Source organism: Anastrepha ludens, chromosome 6 (assembly GCF_028408465.1).
Source record: "Anastrepha ludens isolate Willacy chromosome 6, idAnaLude1.1, whole genome shotgun sequence".
In the NCBI taxonomy this organism is placed as follows: domain Eukaryota; kingdom Metazoa; phylum Arthropoda; class Insecta; order Diptera; family Tephritidae; genus Anastrepha; species Anastrepha ludens.
The window spans coordinates 101,306,492-101,326,716 of NC_071502.1; the positions used below are offsets into that span (position 1 = coordinate 101,306,492).

Consider the following 20,225-nt stretch of genomic DNA (forward strand, 5'->3'; position numbering starts at 1 on the left):
CATTCGATATTTTACATGGAATGCCTCCACAAAAAATGTGCGCACAAAATTTCAGAGGAAATTCACACTTGCTAAGGCTTAAAAAAAGCTTGGGATAAATGCAGCTGTATCACCTTCAGATACATATGTACATACATCCAACGAAAGGCACACGAAAAAATAACTCTTCAAAATTGTAAAAAAAAATAAATAATTAAAAAAACTCTTGAAATTTCGTACGCAAGTGAATGTCAGTGGCAAGAAAGAGTAGCAGCTGGCCAACTGCTCTGGTGGCTAAGCATTCGATTGATGGCCGTAATACCCACTAAACTTCACCGCACCGCACTTCACTGATTGATGTTTATGTTTATTTTTTTTCGACCATTTGACTATACTTAATTAACAAAAAATAACAAAAACATAAAAGCTTTGAAATTTTGTTGTGATTTGGCACAATACCCAAATAACTGATGAACTGTTTCGGATTTTTCGGAGATTTCCATGAATACTTACAGTGTGGTGAGCGCTTTTAGGCCAGCCAAAGCGTCGTGGGCAATACGCGAAATGTTATTGTTCGACAGATCAATGCGACGCAGGCGACGGAAGTTTGCAAATGCTTTTGGCGGCAATTCAGTAATGAAATTCTGCTCCAAGCGGCTGTTAGAATAAAAAAATAAACAAAATGAAAAAAAAAAAAATGGAAAAACAAATTTAGCAGAAGAGAATAGAAAAGATAATTACAATAATGATGACATACAATGAAAAAAGTGCAGTTGTCAAATTGCTGGAGGTGCTTGAGCTGGAGTGTGCGCTCAAGCAATTCAAAAATTACCATTCACCAACAAAACTTTGACACATTTTCAAGTATGCTGGTGTGTACGTATGTATGTATGTAGTACAACTTACAGTTCCGTCGTATCATCTGGCAGCGACACAGGTACACTAGTGAGACTTTTCTCGCGACAATCGACTATGCCATCGGCACAACGGCACGGATGTGGGCAGCTATTCTCCATGCCACATTCCATTGGCGCATTCTCGGTGAGACCTTAGGGAGTACATAAAAAAAAAGATGAGAAAGTGAAAGAAAAAATAATATAGAAGGAACTTGAATTGAAAATATTATAAATACATATTTACTACTACACATATTTAATTATTTATCATTTTTGAAATCGCTGACACATACTAGAAGGGGGTAAAATAATGGCTGAGATTAGTTTTAGTATCTGAAAGTATCTATATATAATTATTGCTATAATTATTATTATAATACAGGCATTGTCTTCCTATTCTGCTTTCAAATACATATATCCAGCATTTTCCGCTTCATGAACTATACAGTGGCGGGCAAAATAACAGCATGACCAAGTTTTGACAAGACGATTTAGTTTTCTATTTAATTTTTATTTTTTATAGTATTTAATAATAAAAATATGTATAGGATATTTCAAAAGTGAAAAGTGAGTAGTGAATAATTCCATCTTTATGAAGAATATATCGCAAAATTCTTGATTTAGTGGAAATAATCGTTCGAATGAGTCGACAATTCAAAGGTTGGTGAAAAATTTCAAGAAACTGGCTCTGTTGAGGACAGAAAAATAACTGGCAGACCAAAAACTGGACTAATTTTATACAGGATCCGGCACTCGAAGTGTAACCAACTTCAGACCGCTTGCGCAGCTGATGCACGGGCATTGACTGTCTGTTAGTTGGCTAAATGACAGTCCGGAGTAGTGTTTACAAGCGCGCGGAAGCATTTTGCCGAGAGTAAACACCAAAAAAAAGTCAGTAATGGATTTCAAATGTAATGGTGCGATTGCATTATATTCGACTGGAAAATCACAACCAGCGATTGTTCGTGAGCTCGAGCTCCTTAAAGTAAATAAAGTTTTTGTTTATCGCACCATTAACTGTTACAATGATACTGGCAGCATCACGAAACGTCATGGAGGTGATCATCAAAAGACTAACGTCACGTGAAATGGTTCAAAAAGTGAAAAAGCGACTTGAGCGAAATGCCCGACGAAGTGCAAATCAAATGGCGAAAGAACTGAAAATATCTGACCGTAGCATCCGCCGCATACTGAAAAATGATCTCAAAGTTAAGCCTTACAAGATCCAAAAGGTGCATGATCTCACACCAAAGCAGCAACGAGTCAGACTTGAGAGAGCGAAGGAGTTGCTGCGCTTGGCCGAAAGCAGTCAATTTCTGAACATTGAGTTTTCTGACGAGAAAATTTTTCAAATTGAGCAATTCGTAAACTCCCGAAACGACAGGGTTTATTTGACCGACCATTCATACGAGAATTTGAGTCATCGATTGATCACCAGGAGGCAGCACCCGCCAGGTAAGGGTTTGGGCCGCTGTAACCGCAGATGGACGCTCTTCAATTCTTTTCATCGAGCCTGGCGTCAAGGTAAATACGAAATATATTTGGGAAAGTATTCTGGAGGGTGCTTTGAAGCCGTGGGCAGACACACATTTTAGTGGCAGACATGGACGTTTCAACAGGACTCGGCACCGTCTTATAAAGTTCGAGTGAACCAAGAATGATTAAAAAACAGCGTTTCCAAATTCATAGCGTCCACACAATGGCTCTCAAATTCACCAGACGCGAATGCGATGGATCGTTTTCTTTAACCCATTTTGGAGAGCGAGGTCCGAACTAAAAGATTCCCCAGTCACGAGGCGCTGAAAAAAGCCATTGCCTGCGAGTGGGCCAAAATACCTGCAAGTCACATTCGGGCAGCTTTTGATTCGTTTCTGGACCGTCTCAAGGCCATAGTCAAGGCAAAAGTTGGTCATATCGAGCAAAAGTAATTGATTCTTAATTTTGTATTATTTTCTTACATTTTTTACTTTGAATTGAATAAAAGTAATTTTTCAAACTAAATTTATGGCCTTTTTAATTGGTTACATTACAAAAAAAAGGACGTAGCTGTAATGAAAAATACAAAATTTTTGATTGAGTCAGGAGTCCTAAATTTGATTAATTATTTAAAAAAAAAGAAGCCAAAGTTATTCCCACCAAAACCCCGAGAGATTTATGCAAAATGAAAAGACTTTCATGGCAGTATGGATGTGGTATAGGTCTGGTTATCCGCCTATAGCGGCAGGCTATATCGAAAGCGTGTTTCTGGCAAATGATTGGGTCATAATTTGTCGCTTTCCTTACCTTTAAATTGTTTTCATAAAACTATTAAGAGGTATCTAAAGGTGTTAGGGAGCGTGGTACCCAGAGGTACTCTCATACTCAGAGGTTGGAAAAAGGAGCACATTCGCCTTCTAAACAACAAAAGTTTGGCAGTTAATGCCATTTTAGCTTTTAAGGTATATTTTGAGGGTGTTTTTTATATTCAATCTTAAGGATGCATTACTGGGTTGCAAAGGATCTTTTAAGTTGAAGTGTTAAAAGTTAAATAAACAGAAATTCGAAGAACCTTAAGACCTTAAAAAAGTGAATTCCAAAATAAAAACGTAAAAAAAAAAATATTTGAAACTCATATAGGGTAAACATTTTTCCAAGTTGTTTTTTAACTGAAAGCATTCATACACTTTTAGCAAAGGTCCAATAATCAAAACCCTAACTCCGCTCGTACAAGCTATTTATTACGATATACTTATATTTACATCACGAATCCCAATTGATCACCATTCTCTTGAGAAATTTACCTGAGCACTTGAATTCCTGATCATGCAGATCTGCCACATTTTGACCCTTCAGCTGAGACGGCGACTGGCAGCGTGTATATGGCGCAAGTCTGGGTGCGCTACGCAAGAAGCGCGAAAGCCACGATAAATGACAGTCACATGAGAAGGGATTATCGGATAGGCGTAGAGCACGCAGTCGATTCAAGCCGTTGAAGGCATTATGTGGAAGCGAAGTCAAATTGTTGTTGTTTAGAGTACTGGAAAGATATGGAAAAAATAAAATTATTGAAAATGCAAAAAAATAATTCTTTAATGTAAAAAAAAAAATTTCTTTAATGTAAATTTTGTGAATCTTAATCAAAATAAAAACGACTTTTAAAATAGAAAATAATTGGTACTTGTCGGGTACAATGCATAATTTAGTACTCGTCGGACAATGCATATTTTTACTGAAAACGATTTCTAATCCGATTTTCTAGACCAAAAAATAATTAAAAAATTGTCTTTCCTCATACCCCTCAGACGAAAAAAAATTGATTATTTTCAAATTCCACTTTGTTTTATATAAAATCATCTAAAAACTAAATCCTTTGTCTTTTCAGAAACAGCACATAACAGGCGATGAGATCAACTTGTATTGGTAACAGAGATCCAACAGATTTTGCGGTTTTGACTAAAAACTTGTTCAATTCCTTCAAATAATATTCTAACGTCTAAATGGCGGTGGCTACTGAAGAGGTGTGTACTTGTTCGTGTTAAATAATTTAGAAATGCAAAGGTAGTTATAGAAATCAGAACGTTGTGCATATTGCGGTATCGCTACTCGGTTCTCAGTGAATTTGAAACATTCAGTTGCATCCACAAAACTCGCTGCTTTCAATTTTCTTCCATGTTTACATTAACCTAAGTCCAATTTTAATTTTTGGTCATTACTGGTTTTTTATTAGCAGCTTTTTCATGGCAGAAATACACTCGGATGTTTGCATTTGCCCGCCGAAGGGTGACCGCTATTAGAAACAACTTTTTCTATAATTTTTCGGTTCCATGCTCCGTTCGAACCTACATACTCCCGAATGGTAGTCACGTATCAACCCATTCGGATACGGTGGTGGAGCACACATTTTCTAAAATTATGCCATAGCAAAATTACTCTCAAAATTCAGCTCCTATTCATTCCTCATTCTACCATGAACTCGCATAGTTACGAGCGAATAGAATTTAGATTTTCTTCAAATTTACACCATTTTGATAGATATGTACATACAAACATACGTGACAGGATTCCTTTGTGTGTTACAAACATGGATAAGCTGAGGTTAGGTTATCTATTTCTGGTTCCCTACGCGCGGATAACGCAATAACGGTTTCTTTTCTCTCTTAAATCTCTCACCCACGCTTCTATTAAATTACAGAGTTTCTATTCTTCTGCTCGGCTACATTTGCGGCTACAAAGCGTTATGAGAAAACATGACTTCGAATACAGCTCTACACCCAATTCATTCGCTGAATACCAAACAGAGCGAGCGAGAGAGAGAGAGAGAGAGAAGGAGATTCTTCAGTAGCATTCGCCAGGTGCGACTTTTCTCTAAGCTCCTTGTAATACTTCAAATTCCTTCGATTCTTCTCCAATACTATCGAATCCGCCTTCAAAGCAGTAAGAATTCTCAAATGGCCTATGAAATTGTAAATTAAAAGTGTGCGCTGCATTAATATTATGATCCTGAAAATTCCATCAGGTTCTTCCTAATAAGAGCAACACTCTTTCCATGATGTCCTCGATAAATGATAGCCACAAGACTCACACAATTTATGTATGGCATACAGGACTCATCGACACACTATGGTTTAACTAAGCAGTCAGCTTATCCACAACTTTCCTACCAGGCTTATAAAATGAATAGCTGACCCAAAACCATATGGGTGGCTCAGTCATGAACTTGGTAAATATAATTACTTATCACAAAATATTGCCTTATTTATATTTCTTTCTTCTCATGCCTCGGCTCGCACTTTAGCCTCTATGTTACTAAGGAGCTATTTATAACTCTAGTAAGATAATGGTTCGATCGTCTGGAACCTGTAATACCAAATTTACGTAGATAAGGCAGAATATATTTAATACTTCAGACACTTTTCTTATATGATCTTCCCTCTCCCCTCTTGCTAGTTGTAGAAAAATGCTGGGCATAATTATGATTAAGCTGCTCACAGACTCGCTTTTTGGCCCATTTCTTCTGGCTGAACGTTAATATGCCCACTCGAGCATCAAGGCACTTTTACTCAGTTTTCTCTTGTTTTAAAACAATGTACAATAAATAAACACCTTAATAAACTATTTCGATCCTTACATCAATATTTTAATTCTAATTTCAGAAATTTTGATATTTCGGACAGGCTTTTTACCATGAAGAAATCAATATTATCCTCACTACACCCTTTCTGCGTGTTTGGCCGAGCCCCTCCTCCTATTTGTGGCGTTCCGACTTGATGTTGTTCCACAAATGGAGAGACCAACAATTTCAAGCCGACTCTGAACGGCAGATATATTTTCATTTTTATATCTCCCCACTCAAAAACTCCTGCCTTTCATGCCATAATAAAAAAGTTGTTTGCCAAAAGTTTAGGCGGAATAGGAGACATTTAATTAAGAGTTGATCGATTGTTTTCGCCGATTATTTGTATGTGAAGACAACAAGATAATCAAAGTTCTTTACTTACAGAATTTCCAAGTCTATAAGGCCCTTAAACGCATGCTCATCCATACAAGTGATTTGATTATTGTCCAACTGCAAACTGCGCAAGGATTGTGCGCCCTTGAAGACGCGTCGTCCCACTGTCGTAATGATATTGTGCGAGATGTCCCTGTAGCGGAAGTGAATCATTTAGTTAGTATATTAAGTAATTTTGTGGAATTTGTGTAGAAAATATGAGTAATTTATTATAAAAATTGTGATAGGTAGAAAATTTATTTTAAAAGCTGTAATTTGTAAAAAGGCAAAACTACGAAATTAGAGTCCAATAGTCAATCGTTGTTTTTTTGTTCAGTTACTCAAGACAAACTCAATCACTACTGTGTTGTTGTTTTTTTTTTTTGTATTTTGTAAAAAGCTGTAGCAGCACAGAACTTTCCTACTTACAAATAAATAGTAAACATTTGATTCATTTTACATTAAAATCATAAAATAAAGATTCAACTCGAATAAAGCTAAATAAGTAATTATATTTTCAACCTCTATAGCAGCATTCCTCGAAAGAAATTAAAGAAATTGTGTTTGTTTTTAATAAAAAGCATTGCATTCGACTACTTACAATCGCAAAAGACTCGCTGAACTTGACACTAGATTTTCAGGTATCGCCTTTAGCAGATTGTTGTTAAGGCGCCTGTATGTATGCATATATTGTAGAGTTGTATGTAAACAGATTTGCGTGCAGAAAAATCCAAATTGGAAAGTCCCATCAATCAAAAATAAAGAAAAATAAAAAACAAAATAAAAGAAAAGTAAGAAAAAAATAAGAAAACAAGAAACAAAAGTATTGATGCTAAATAGTCGAAAAACTACAACTGGCTGAATTGCAATATAATAGCCAGTTAAATAATGTTGTTCAGTATTAGAGCAATATTTTTAGCGTAGACAGCACTGACATCCAAAAAGTAGTAGAAACATTTTTTTTTCACTTATGCTTATTGAATAATGAATGCAATTAAATATTATTTTTTGAAAATAAAATGTTTTATAAAAGTTTGGTATATATGTGAGAAATTTGTTAACATTCGTGTAAGATTTTATAGGCAATCATATGCAGTAGGCTGTAGCATGCAAAAGCTTAAAAACTGAGCTAAACTTACAGTCGCTCCAGTGACACCAGATCCTGGAAAGCGCCCTTTTCAATTGTGTGTACTTGGTTATCCGTTAGTTGGCTGTGAAGTATGCACATTTTAATTAATTTATTGCTACATAATTTACGTAAAGAATTTAGATGTTGTACATATATTGATAATAGAAGAATTCTTCAGTAACTCGAAATGCTTTGAACTCCTAAGCAACCAGCCTATCGGCTCAGAACTAATTACGAACGATTTATGCTATACAAAGGTCAAACTAGATAGAAAAAATATGAAAAGTTAGCGTCCGAGCGTGTTTCTCGTCGAGTGCAAGCTAATCAGCATATGTGCGTGCATGAAAAGGGTGGTACACAAACAAGGTTGTTTTTCTTAGAAAAACAAAAAAAAAAAAATTGGTTTATGTATTTATGGTCGCGCAAAATAAACGTCTAAGCAGATTTGGAAAATTATTGAGTAATCAGTGCAAAATTAATCAGCCAATTTTGGTTTTGAATCACATTTTTACTTAAAAAAATGAAGCGATTTCGAGTGATGAAAATCTTTGTTTTGACCTGTAGGATGATTCATTTTGCGCCACCTTGTACATAAATATATATGTACAGAGGCGCTCACATTAATACCAGTACGACCTTTTCTACAATTTTTAACAATTTATTCATTTTTGGTTTTATTTTTTTTTTAAACTACAGCAAAGTCGATATAACCCAAAATTTCTAACTTTGTACAATATTATGAAAAATTCAACAAAATTTCAAATTTAGGACAAAATTATAAAAATTCAACAAAATTTCAAACTTTGTACAAAAATAAAAAAAAAAATCATCGAGTTTTCATCAAAATTTCAAAGTGGCGGAAAAATTAATCCGCGAATTTCGTTTTAAAAAAAAAATGTATTATTAATTAATTTTGACCTTTACTCCATCCATTGCTTGTCTATTTGTATACTGCAGCTGTCTAGTTGAAAAGTGTCAAATACGATTGACGTACGTCACCATTGGCCAAAATTATAAATTTTCCGATAGGATGATTAATTTTGCGCCACCTTGTATCTATGTATGTATGGTATATACAGAGGCTCACACATTAATAGCAGTCCTAATTTTTGTAAAATTTTTTAATTATTTAGCAAAAAAAAAACAAAATTATCAAAAATCAATACGAATGTTTAGACCCTTTAAACTTGAAAAAAAAAAACTGTACCAAAGTACTCAAAGTTTGTACGGTATTAAAAAAAATGCAGCAAATTTTCATAATAAATTCAAAGTTATTAATACAAGGTGGCGCAAAATTAATCATCGAATTTTTCTTTCCAATTCAGTTTAGTGCATTAAATTAAAAAAAAAAAAATTATTTTGAGTGATAGAAATTTTTATTTTAATCAGCTTATATATATATATATATACACCCTTTTTGTGGTGTTATACGGGCTCCTCATTCTATTTGTGGTGTACGTCTTGATGTTGTTTCACAATTGGAAGGACCTACAGTTTTAAGCTATTAAAAAAAAATATCTTCCGATAGGATGATTAATTTTGCGCCACCTTGTAAAAACGCACAAATTTCTCTGTCCAATATCACCCGATATACCTCATTTGCTTTAAAAACAAAAAAAAAATTATGACATTTTTTCTTGAAAGATTGATTTTTTGAGTTACAACGTTCTGAGCGATATATAAAGCGCTTTTTTCGATTGCATGATTTTCAGCTTAGCCGCTTATTGCTTGTGACCTCAGTTATTATATATTTACTAGCAGGCGCACACACATTCCCGTTATGCACGGAATACGATGACCCGAGGTTGCCTCACTGTAACGCCGCTTTCCAATTCAGTTTTGTAAGATCACATTGACGGATTCTAGCGCTTTCTGACAAATTAATTGGATTTATTGAAGTTTACAGTTGAGGTGAAAAATAGCTTAATACGACAATATGTGCTTTAGGCCTAAATCGGCGTTCAATCGCAGCTGCTCAGTCAAATAAACTTTTAAAAGAAATTTTCTCAATAGATTGGAGAGTGAAACGTTCAGTTGCTCAGAACATTCTTAGGTCGATATACTTGAATTGCGTGGTGGACTCCCGGCATAGCCAGTCACATTTTTGAAGGCAGGCAGTGATTGTGAGTGTGGTGCACTAGGAAGCAAATCAGACTCACACACTTTTTGCACAAATGGGCACTTAATTTTTTATCATAGACGAATAAGCTGAATTGAATTGGAATTTCATTTATCATTTGTATACTCCACCACTTGAAATATTTTTGCTGCTGTTTAGGTGCACAGCAGTGCATTTCGTATAGTCGTAGGTAGTTGTGAGAGTTCAAAACGAGCCCTTAAACTTTGATTTGGACCACCCTTTGCAAAAATAATTTAACATTTTACACGCACTGCACTATAGGTACAATAACAAACAATAAAACAAAATTATTTAAATAAAAAAAAAAACATTTTCCAAGACAAACCTCTTGTCTTTTTTCTTTATTGTCCACACACATACAAATATTTCTTTCACGCTTTTGTCTTCGTGCATATTTTAACTTCGCTGATTAGCTTTTGACTTCAAAATTACAAAAACAAAAAACAAAAAGAAATAAATAAATATTTATTTTTAAAATTTTAACATTTACACTAAGCATCAATGTAAAAAATTTTACAAATCGACACTCGTCGCTGCCCATCCGTCGGCGAGCGTCGTTGTATGTAATCATTTAAATTACCAGCAATGGAAGTAAACGCAAAACATTGTGCATCAAATCGATTCGTCAAGCTTTTTTATGTCTATCGGGTATTTTACAAAAGCCTTAATTGTTGTTTTGATTATTTTTCGTTGTTTACATGCAGTTAAAAATGAAATTAAAATTTCATACATAAATACAGATTATGATTCAAATCTTTTGTTTATACTTACAGTATTCGTAGTTTCGTTAAACGTTGAAAGTCAGATTCGAAAATGACAGTAATATTATTGCCTTGCAAATCGCTGAAAAGAAGCAAAATAATTGGGAAACATTAGAATAACTAATTTTATGCAAATTATGTTACTAATTTTGTGTAAATAAATAAATAAATAAATTTGATTTTTTTCTATGGTTTTTTTGTGTTATTTGGCAACCCTATCCCAAAAATAAAAGAACTGTGTAAATACTTTTTATTATAATTAGAAAGCCCATATTTTGATAGGGCATTCAGACAATTGCTTCATTTAAAGTGAACTAATTTTCTTCAAACGAGACTCGATATACCTCCAATGCTAGTCACTCTAGTCTAAGGCGCATTCATTAAAGGGGGTGGCACTAGACCAACAACAATTTTCTGTACGTTTGATTGTCAAAGCAAACTATTGGGAAACCAGAAACAGATAATGAATTCGCCTTGTTTCATTCTGAGCTGACAGCCACATGGACACGGCAAAAGAAACAAAACAAATCAGCTAATTTACCAACACCACCTTTAATAGATTCGCCTTTCTCTAGTCATATTAGTTCACTAATCTGTCGAATAGCGGAAACCTTTTCCACTTCGATCAGCTTCGGAAGTTTTGATTATAAACAACTTTAGACAGTTTAGGCTATAAACTTGGCGGCCTTATTCTGTATGGCGAAATTCATTTAAGTTCCATTGCTAGTGCTTTTCCCTTTGGAATTGCAGACGAAGGTCTTCCTAAATGAAAATCTGTGTCTTAAAAGGCACCTCAAATCATACCTCTTTCTATCGCACACTCCGAGGGCTGCCCAACAAAATGTTTTCATTGTTCAAACTTCTTCTTAGCCGTATCGCCTTTATTCACGAGAAAAGTTGCAGGTTTACTTATTAAGCCAATAAATATAATACATTTTTATAGGTTAAGTAGACATATTTAGGGTTAATAGATATAAAAAAAAAAGGTACAAATAAATTATTTTAATAAATACAAGGTGAAGTCCAAAATAAGAAAGACTGACGTCATAAAATTGTGTTTGATGCGGCCATCTTCTTAATGAGTTTGTGCGTTGGAAGTTACATCCCTAGCTGACTTCCAGTGAAAGCTTGGTGACATTCGGTACAGTGGAAGCGAAGTTATTGCGTCTAAAATGTCAGTATGTTCGTGCCATCGGTACAAAAATGAGTTTCAAACAAAGAGCTAATATTAAATTTTGTTTTAAAATCGGTAAAACGTTTATCGAGACATTTGAATTGATGATAAAAGTTTATGGCGATGATTGCCTCTCCCGTGCCAGAGTTCATTAATGGTTTACACGTTTCAGTGATGGTTGTGAGGACATAAATGACAATGAACATACAGGCCGCCTAAAATCATTAATCACTGAAACTCAATCGAAATTGTTCGTAAATTTATCAAAAATGAATTGAAATCATCGTTGAAATTCATGGAATCGGAGTTGAATATCTCCAAAAAATCAACTCATCGCATTTTAGCAGATCATTTGGGCTTACGAAAGGTCTGTGCACGTTTCATTCCGCACAAGTTAACTGAGGACCAAAAATTGCTCAGAATTCAACTTTCGAAACACCTCATCAAAAAGGCGAGAAAAGACGAGAACTTCTTTTACAACATTGTAAATGGTGATGAAACGTAGTGTTTCCAACATGAACCTGAAACTAAACATCAAACACCGAATGGAAGACCTCAGACGCGCCATCACCCAAAAAATCGCGTTTGGAGAAGTCAAAAATCAAGTCGATGCTCATTTGTTTCTACGATAACAAAGGAATTATCTACAAGGAGTTCGCGCCAACGGGCCAAACCGTCAATGCAATTTCCTATCTTACACCATCTCCATTGATCCACTCTTGTGACTGACTTTTTGACTAGAAATCGCATTTTAACCATCAATCACTCACCGTATTCGCGTGATATGGCTCCCTGTAACTTCTACCTATTCATAAAATTGCATTTGCTCATGAAAGGAAAACGTTTTGCGTCCGTAAAGGCCATCCAAATGGCTTACACCGACATCCTGAATGGCATTCCAGTCAATGACCTCAAACACTCTTTCGAAAAGCTTTTAGATCGCGCAAAACAGTGTATCGAGACCAGAAGGGATTATTTTGAATAAATAAACTCGAAGTTATTGGAACAAAACTCCTGTCGTTTCTATTTTAGCTCATTGTTGTTTTTTTTTGGACTACACTTTGTAGTATATGAAAATTGGACCAAAATTTTGTGCAAATATTAGCGTATTCTAAAAACACAAAAACAATTTTCGGTAGTGTTGCACGAAAGCGCGCGATAAGTTCTAATATGAGCTGGCACCTCTGGAATTGAAAGCAAATGAACTGACATGGCACTCAATGTGTTAAATGTACAGGGTGAACGATATGAAGTGTTACCAACTTCACACTGCTTGTATCTGTAAAACAGCTCATGACATCAACGTCAAAATTGTTCTAATGATAGTTCAATATATTGTTTATAAGCCATCAAAAGCATTTACGTCTCAGTTTTGTTGAATTTTTTTTTTCTGTGATGGAATTCAAACGTAATAGTGTGGTTGCGTTATATTTGGCAGGAAAATCACAACCAGCCATTGTTCGTGAGCTCAGTCACCTCAAAGTGAATAAAATGTTTGTGTATCGCACTATAAAACGTTACAATGATACTGGTAGCATTGCAAAACGCTATGGAGGTGGACCAAAAAAAACCGCAACAACGCCAGAAATGGTTCGGAAATTGAAGGCTCGACTTAAACGAAATCCACGTCGAAGTGGAAGAAAAATGGCCAAAGACCTGAAAATATCGCAAGACAGCATTCGACGCATATTGAAAAATGCGCTCAAGGTCAAGGCTTACAAGTTCCAAAAAGCACACGATCTTTCACCCCAGCAAAAAAAAATTCGGTTCGAAAGAGCAAAGGAGTTGTTGCGCTTGCACGAGCGTGGCGAATTTCCCAACATTGTATTTTCTGAAGAAAAAAATTTCCCAATTGAGCAGTTCATAAACACTCAAATCGATCGTGTTTACTTGACCGAACGCTCATTCGAGAATTTGAGCCTACGTATGGCCACTCGAAGCAATTTCCCATCGCAAGGAATGGTTTTGGCCGCAGTGACCGCTGATAGACGCTCTCCAATCGTTTTTATCGAGCCTGGTGTCAAAGTGAATGCGACTTATTATCGGGAAAATGTTTTAGAAGCTGCTTTAGAGCCCTGGACACGCAAACATTTCAGTCGTAGACTATGGACGTTCCAACAGGACTCGGCACCGTCTCATAAAGCTCGTGTGAACCAAGAATGGTTAAAAAATCATGTTCCACACTTCATTTCGTCCACACAATGGCTTTCGAATTCGCCAGACGCAAATCCGATGGACTATTCCATCTGGTCCATTTTAGAGAGCAAGGTGAGAACTAAAAAATATACAGTAGGTTCTGTTTTTATGCGGCTTTTTTTATGCGGTTTTGAAATAGTGCGGTTTTTTTTTAAATTAAAAAATGCATGTTGACCTATTGTACATATCAACAAGATTCTAAACCAGCTAAGCAAAAACTCATTACAGATTACATCAGAAATGCTAACCCTACAAGTATGGAACCGCCTGCATAACCATCTAGATCAGACGTGTACATTTCCTCAAGTGACGAAAGTGATTTTAAGCCAAATCCTAAACGAATGCGCAACATGTGGGTATTGTCTGATACTATTTCTGACGTAAATTTATTTTTCGATTCTGACGTTTCTTAAACAAAGATATAATTTTCAAAAATACAATATTTTGTTTGTGCGATTTTATTTAATTATTTCAGATTCATGCGGTCTATGGAGCGTATCTATAGTAATAATATGGGACTAGTGCCCTTTTTTATGCGATTTTATTACATTATTTCAGATTTATGCGGTTCTTAGCACTTTTGAAACGTATCTATAGTTTTACTGTAGAACTGGTAGCTTTTTTATGCTGTTTCTTGCGGAACGTATCTACCGCATAAAAACAGAATCTACTGTACCAGTATGGATGTACTGAAAAAAGCGATTATACGAGAATGGGCCAAAATACCTCAAAATAACATTCGAGCAGCATGCAACTCATTTTTTGACCGTTTGAAGGCTATAGTCAAGCCAAAAGGTGGTCATATCGAGCTAAAGTGAATATATGTTAAAATTGTAATCATTTTTGAACAATTTTGTCTTTGAAATCAATAAAAACTAATTTCACACAAAAAAGTTATGGTGTTTTGAATAGGTAACACTTCACATCGTTCACCCTGTAGTATTTTTGTTAACTGAAAGGTATATCATGGCATGATAAGAGTACTTAGTAAAAAGCAAATATATTACATAAGGTAGCAACTTCAGTTTCATCCGAGCTTAATTTGTTTATTTACTTGTGGCTTAAAAGGTTGCCTATCAGCCACTACCAACAAACAACCGAAGGGCAAGCGCCAAGGCCAGGCTTTACAAATGCTCTAAATACCATTACAGGCCGTAGATATAGTACATACATACATACATCCATACATAACTATGCACTTTCTAAGCACAGGCCTTCCATTCTTCAATTTTCTCACCAACTACCCACCTACGCAAATGCCTCTGGAATGCGATTGCAAGGGTACACTTAAAATTTGTAAATGTTTTGGTCTTTTTCTTTCTTTCTTTTTATGTATTTATATTTTCTTTTCGGTTAACAAAGACTACTCGTATTAAATGTTTACATAGCGTATAAAATGCAAACTCAAATAAAAAACCAAGAACAAAGAGTTCTTCTTAGCCGAAAAATAATAGTTATATACATTTGTGGACATACATAAATAAATATAAAATTTAATTCGTTCTTGGCTGTTGGCCTCGTGTGTTTTGGTAGCTGTTTGTAGGCATACATACATATGTATGTATAATCCAACCAACAAACAAATTTTTACAAGCAATTCTTTTTTTATTTGTAATGTTAATCGCGCAACTGCGACTTTTGCGTCGAACGGTGGCAGGAACAGCCGTTTTACCTGGCGGCTGGATTGTATATGATGTTTGAAGCGCATACAAACTGCTGCTATATTTGTGTATGTAAGTACAGTGATGGCCAAAAAGAAATTATGGCTGCTAATACTAATATTTTCCTGCTTAGAAGCGAAGTCACTTAGCGTGTTTTTCCCACACAGAAACGGATTAATTTTAAGGGCAGATGCAACACTGATATACAACTTTTGTTTTGGTAGTAATAATTAATATGGACGTGGATATATTCTTAACGAAATTTGCTGTTTGAAATATGACAGCATTCAAGATGAAACATTAAGCCTCTTTGATTCGGCAAGCGTTAGCAAGTGGCGAGTAGACGAAGCCACTGGTGCAAATAAACATATGTTGGTAGCATTTTGGAAGCTCTTAGGGGGTAGTCAAAATTTTCAAAAAAATTTATATTTTTTTGGATATTCTTAAAGTATAATATCTTGAAAATATTGTGTGAAAATTTGAAGTGAATCTGACAAATACTTTTCGCGTTATTCAACAATTAACAAAAGGCGCTCGGGTGCTCGGGCGCTCCGGAGAAGTAGTAAAAACTTTAAATGCATTTTTCTCAAAACTATGTTTTTTGAACTGGTGATCACTGTAACTTAAAAACCGCTTGGTAGATTTCAATAAATGTATACTCCTTTAAAAAAATCGTGCCTGATCGTATGATTTTTTTCTAAAAAATTTCGATTTTTTTTAACTATTAATTGTAGGTTTTTTTCTTGAAAATCTGAAAAATGTTTCCTGAGGCCGCCATATTGTTAATTTTGAAAAATAAAATACAAAAATTCGATCAGGTACAGGATTATCTATTAATAAAACTAATTTCTCTTGTTCGATCGATTTTAGATGAATCTCCAAGGACTTGTGATGATCACCGTAAGGGATTTTTGGAGAAACGGCTGCACACAAACAGCGATAACTTTTACGAGTATTAATTGTTTTTTTGAAATTTTGCTACAGTCAAGTCGAAACATGATGTATTTATACTATGTTTTTATTTTTGTAAAATAAAGCAATTGACTAGCACGAAAAAATTATTGAAAATCATAATTATTTCGGGCCTCTGGCTACCCCTAACCTCTTAATGGGTGTTAATAAGACCGCGTTCATATAGGGAAACCTTTTGAGTTCTAGTTCTTTTAAATGTTATTAACTGTAGACTAAACATTAACAATTCCAAGGTGTGTGAACGGCAACAACAAAAGAGAATTCGCGAAGTTGAAGCAACAAAAGTTTCTCTGTATGAACGCGTTCTAATCAAATTTTCCTAATATTAGAAAATAGAGTTGCCAGCATTGAAAATAGTGAGTTAAACCATTTTTTGAGGTATAGCCATACTCGATAGCGGCGAATCTTGTTCGATAACTTTGTTCAAATTTTTCATCAAGTGATAGGGCATAGATATAGCGAGCGAGAAGTGGCGAATATTATTAATATGGCCCTTATTAATAGACGTTGAAGGACCTGCAAATAACGCACATTTTGAATTGAAAATCGGTGTTTTTCAAGGTGTAATCAATTCAAATTTTACCAACTTGCGCTAATAGTATATGCCTAATAGAGTAGCATAAACATTTTCTGCAAACAAATCTCATTCAACATGAAACTTATCTCAGAGATAAAAGATTTCCTAATTTATTTCATATAACTTCACGTTTATGCACACATTCACTTGCCTGTGGTGCCTATTACAAAAGGCTGTGCTGCTAAACTAACGACGAAAAAAGAAACGAACGAATCGGATGTATCATAAATTGAACCAGTTCTTAATCAAGAACACATCGTTGTTGTTACATTTACATGTAAAATGTTTATCTGGATTCTGTTCATTGACTATTGGAGCAAAAATATCTACCAAGTTTTGTGATTTAAAATGATTTTTCGCAAATGTTTTGAGTACAAAAGAATAAAATAAATAAATAGTATCAGCGATTCAGTAAATAAAAATATGTTCTGCAAAAAAGGTATTTTTGAGTTTTCTCAATATTTTCCAAGCCGAATCTATTAAAGGTGGTGTTGTTAAATCAGCTGATTTGTTTTTTTTTTTCGCTGTGTCCATGTGGCTGTCTGCACAGAATAAAACAAGGCGAATGAATTTTTTGGTTTCTACTTTATCAATACTTTGCCATGACAATCAAACGTACAAAATTTTGTTGTTGGTTTTGTGCCACCACCTTTAATGAATATGCCTTGACATTTTCATAAGATTTTTTGGCATATTTGTTTTGATTTCCGGTGCTAGGCGTCTTATTCCATATAAAAAAATGTTAGTACGTATTTACTTTGTATGGAAGAAAAAGCGTGACACCTCAGCGAAAAAAGTTGTCAAAAATCAACGATATTTTGTGGACACTTGAAAGTAGCACTTTGTTGTATTTAAGTTGTATTTAAATGCAATGGGCTATAAAATTATACACTCAGAAAATTTGTAAATTTTTTTTTTAAAGTTTGAAACCTTGTGTTATATGGTTTCTCTTGTAGGAGGAACTATATTTTAATAATTTGTGCTAATTTTTAATTTTTATTGTGCTAAGAGAAGAATGGTCAAAGAAGGATAGAAAAGACAGTCTTGGGCTGAGAAGAAACCGTACGAATTGTAGGCATACGAATTATTAGGGGTTAAGGCAAGTGCAAAGGTAGAGTGCGCGTACTGTTAGTATACTTATATTTGATACAGTGTAGGAGGCTTAAGAAAACCGCAGTAATTCATAAGCACATCCTTGGAATTCTTATAGACCAAACTTTTCCTACGATTTGTACTGTGCGTTTGTACATTTCCTCGAATTGAGTGATCTACGATCTATCCCTCCCATGAACGCCAGATGGCTTCTTATTAAATGATATTTTATGATGGAAAATATGCGCGTATGTTTGCCAATAAAAAAGTTTGTCTCTCAAGAAAATCCTGCCTAATTTGCAGAGACGATTTTATAAGTATCCACGCAAAAATAATAAACGAAGTGAAAAGGTTTTCCAATATTCTCTTACTTTTGTTTGGTCTTTCTATAGTAATTCGACAGGAAATAATTAGAAACAATATCCATTTTACAACAAAGAATGGCCATTTACTCCGGTGCGATAGAGTTTATAAAGGGGTTTTATAAAACGCGTTTCTAAAAAGGCACAAAACATTATCACAAAAGCCCCACAAAACTGCGACAATAGGCAATTGCGATATCAGTGCTAGAACAGACCTTTAAATATAAAGGCTTTACATGAAGTGGTCACTTGGGGCGTATAGTCGGGAGCAGGAGTCATATCAGTTTAAAAGAGAGCTTGTGGAATGTTATTAACATTAGTTTTTACTTAAATAGTCGTGTGCAAGGTGAAATGAGTGAGCCGGTGCAAAATACATGACCTTTTTTTCCACAATTCCAGCCTCTTTAGAAGAAACCAACTCTCATCAGAAAAACGCTCTTCAAAACCGTTATTTGGGATTGGATTCGTTGTGGTTTTTCGGGTTTTGACTTATCCGAGAGCATCATTCCGATGATTGTTGAACTGATTGAAGTCATATTCAAAGACTGGTGTTTCGTTACCGGTACTGAATCCTTTAATAACATTTCCACCTAAAAAGTAAAAAAAAGACATTTCTTTAGCAACAGCAATTCGAAGTTTTCCGTACAAGAAGCACTTCAGCTCGTCTTATCTGGAAAGCAGCGTACATAACGATCTACACTGAGATTCCTATGCATTGGCTGTTTGTTATCTCTCTGATGCGATTATGACTATCTTGGAGTACAAGATTCTACGCTTTTTTGATGTTTTCTTCTATCAGAGAAGCGAATGCACGCCCGGGTAGAGGGAAATCTTTGCAAAACAAGCTTTCCCCGCTTTTCCCTACCGCTACGAGTTTCTACACATATCTAGCATGCAGCCAGGTTATACATTTTAAAGTACAGGGGAAAAGTAGATAGAAAGTACAAATCCTGGTAAAAAAATCTCTGAGTAAGATCATTACTGTGTCGCGCTTTATAGTCGCATAAAAAACATTGCACGAGGAGCTCGATTTGAAAATGTCAAAGTTATAAAGCGCCACACTATAATTGTATTTTTATTAACTATATATATATACTTTTATTACCGGATCATTGAAATATTCTCTTTAAATTCGGATGCTCCATATTTTTCTTTTAATTCAGCAGAATCAGGTATTCGCAAAAATTGTTCAACCCTTTATCGTCTGATAAAGGTTGATAAAGAATTCTTTGAATCGAATTTCTATTGGACATTGCCATCTCCTAAGAGCTGGTCAAACTATCTGTTCAACTTTCTTTGTCCCCCACTGTATGTACGAGTATATTGCGAGGCAACATTCTGACGCACAAATTCACTTGCAATCTAGCGAAGATATGCAGCAGCAAGCAGTCAGTCCGCACGTCAGTTAGTCAGCTGCTGCCGACGAAGTTGGTGGGAATTAATTCCAAGTATCAGCACATCATAACAATGTAGCCAACCAGGCAGCCAGGCCAGCCCGCTAGTGCTAAGACATGCATGCATGTGTGTATGTGTGTATGTGCATATGTATGTGGAAACAACAGGTAAAAATGAAAATATACAAAACTGAAAACGGAGATAAAAACGAACATGAAATGTACAAGAAGAAAACTTGGCTAAAGCCAACAGCAACGCCAGCAGCACATACACACACTCATATAAACAGAATTTTATATACTCGTGTGTTGGCATGCACAAGCGATACATAATTGCGCATAAATGCCGGGTAGCCAAGAGCAAGAATGTTTGCTTGTTGTACTTGTAGTTGTTGCTGCAGTTGCAGTTGTTTTCAAAGTGAATA

The 20,225-nt window shown here is 35.2% G+C and overlaps 1 protein-coding gene across 1 annotated transcript in view; it reads right to left on the reverse strand.

Annotated features, from left to right (window-relative positions):
• Window positions 1-20,225, reverse strand: part of LOC128865685 (protein slit) — a 118,646-nt gene that overhangs the window by 36,635 nt on the left and 61,786 nt on the right. Inside the window, 7 exon segments of the mRNA XM_054105952.1 lie at window positions 493-636; window positions 886-1,027; window positions 3,656-3,891; window positions 6,353-6,496; window positions 6,944-7,015; window positions 7,482-7,553; window positions 10,383-10,454. Coding sequence (XP_053961927.1) covers window positions 493-636; window positions 886-1,027; window positions 3,656-3,891; window positions 6,353-6,496; window positions 6,944-7,015; window positions 7,482-7,553; window positions 10,383-10,454 — 882 coding nt within the window.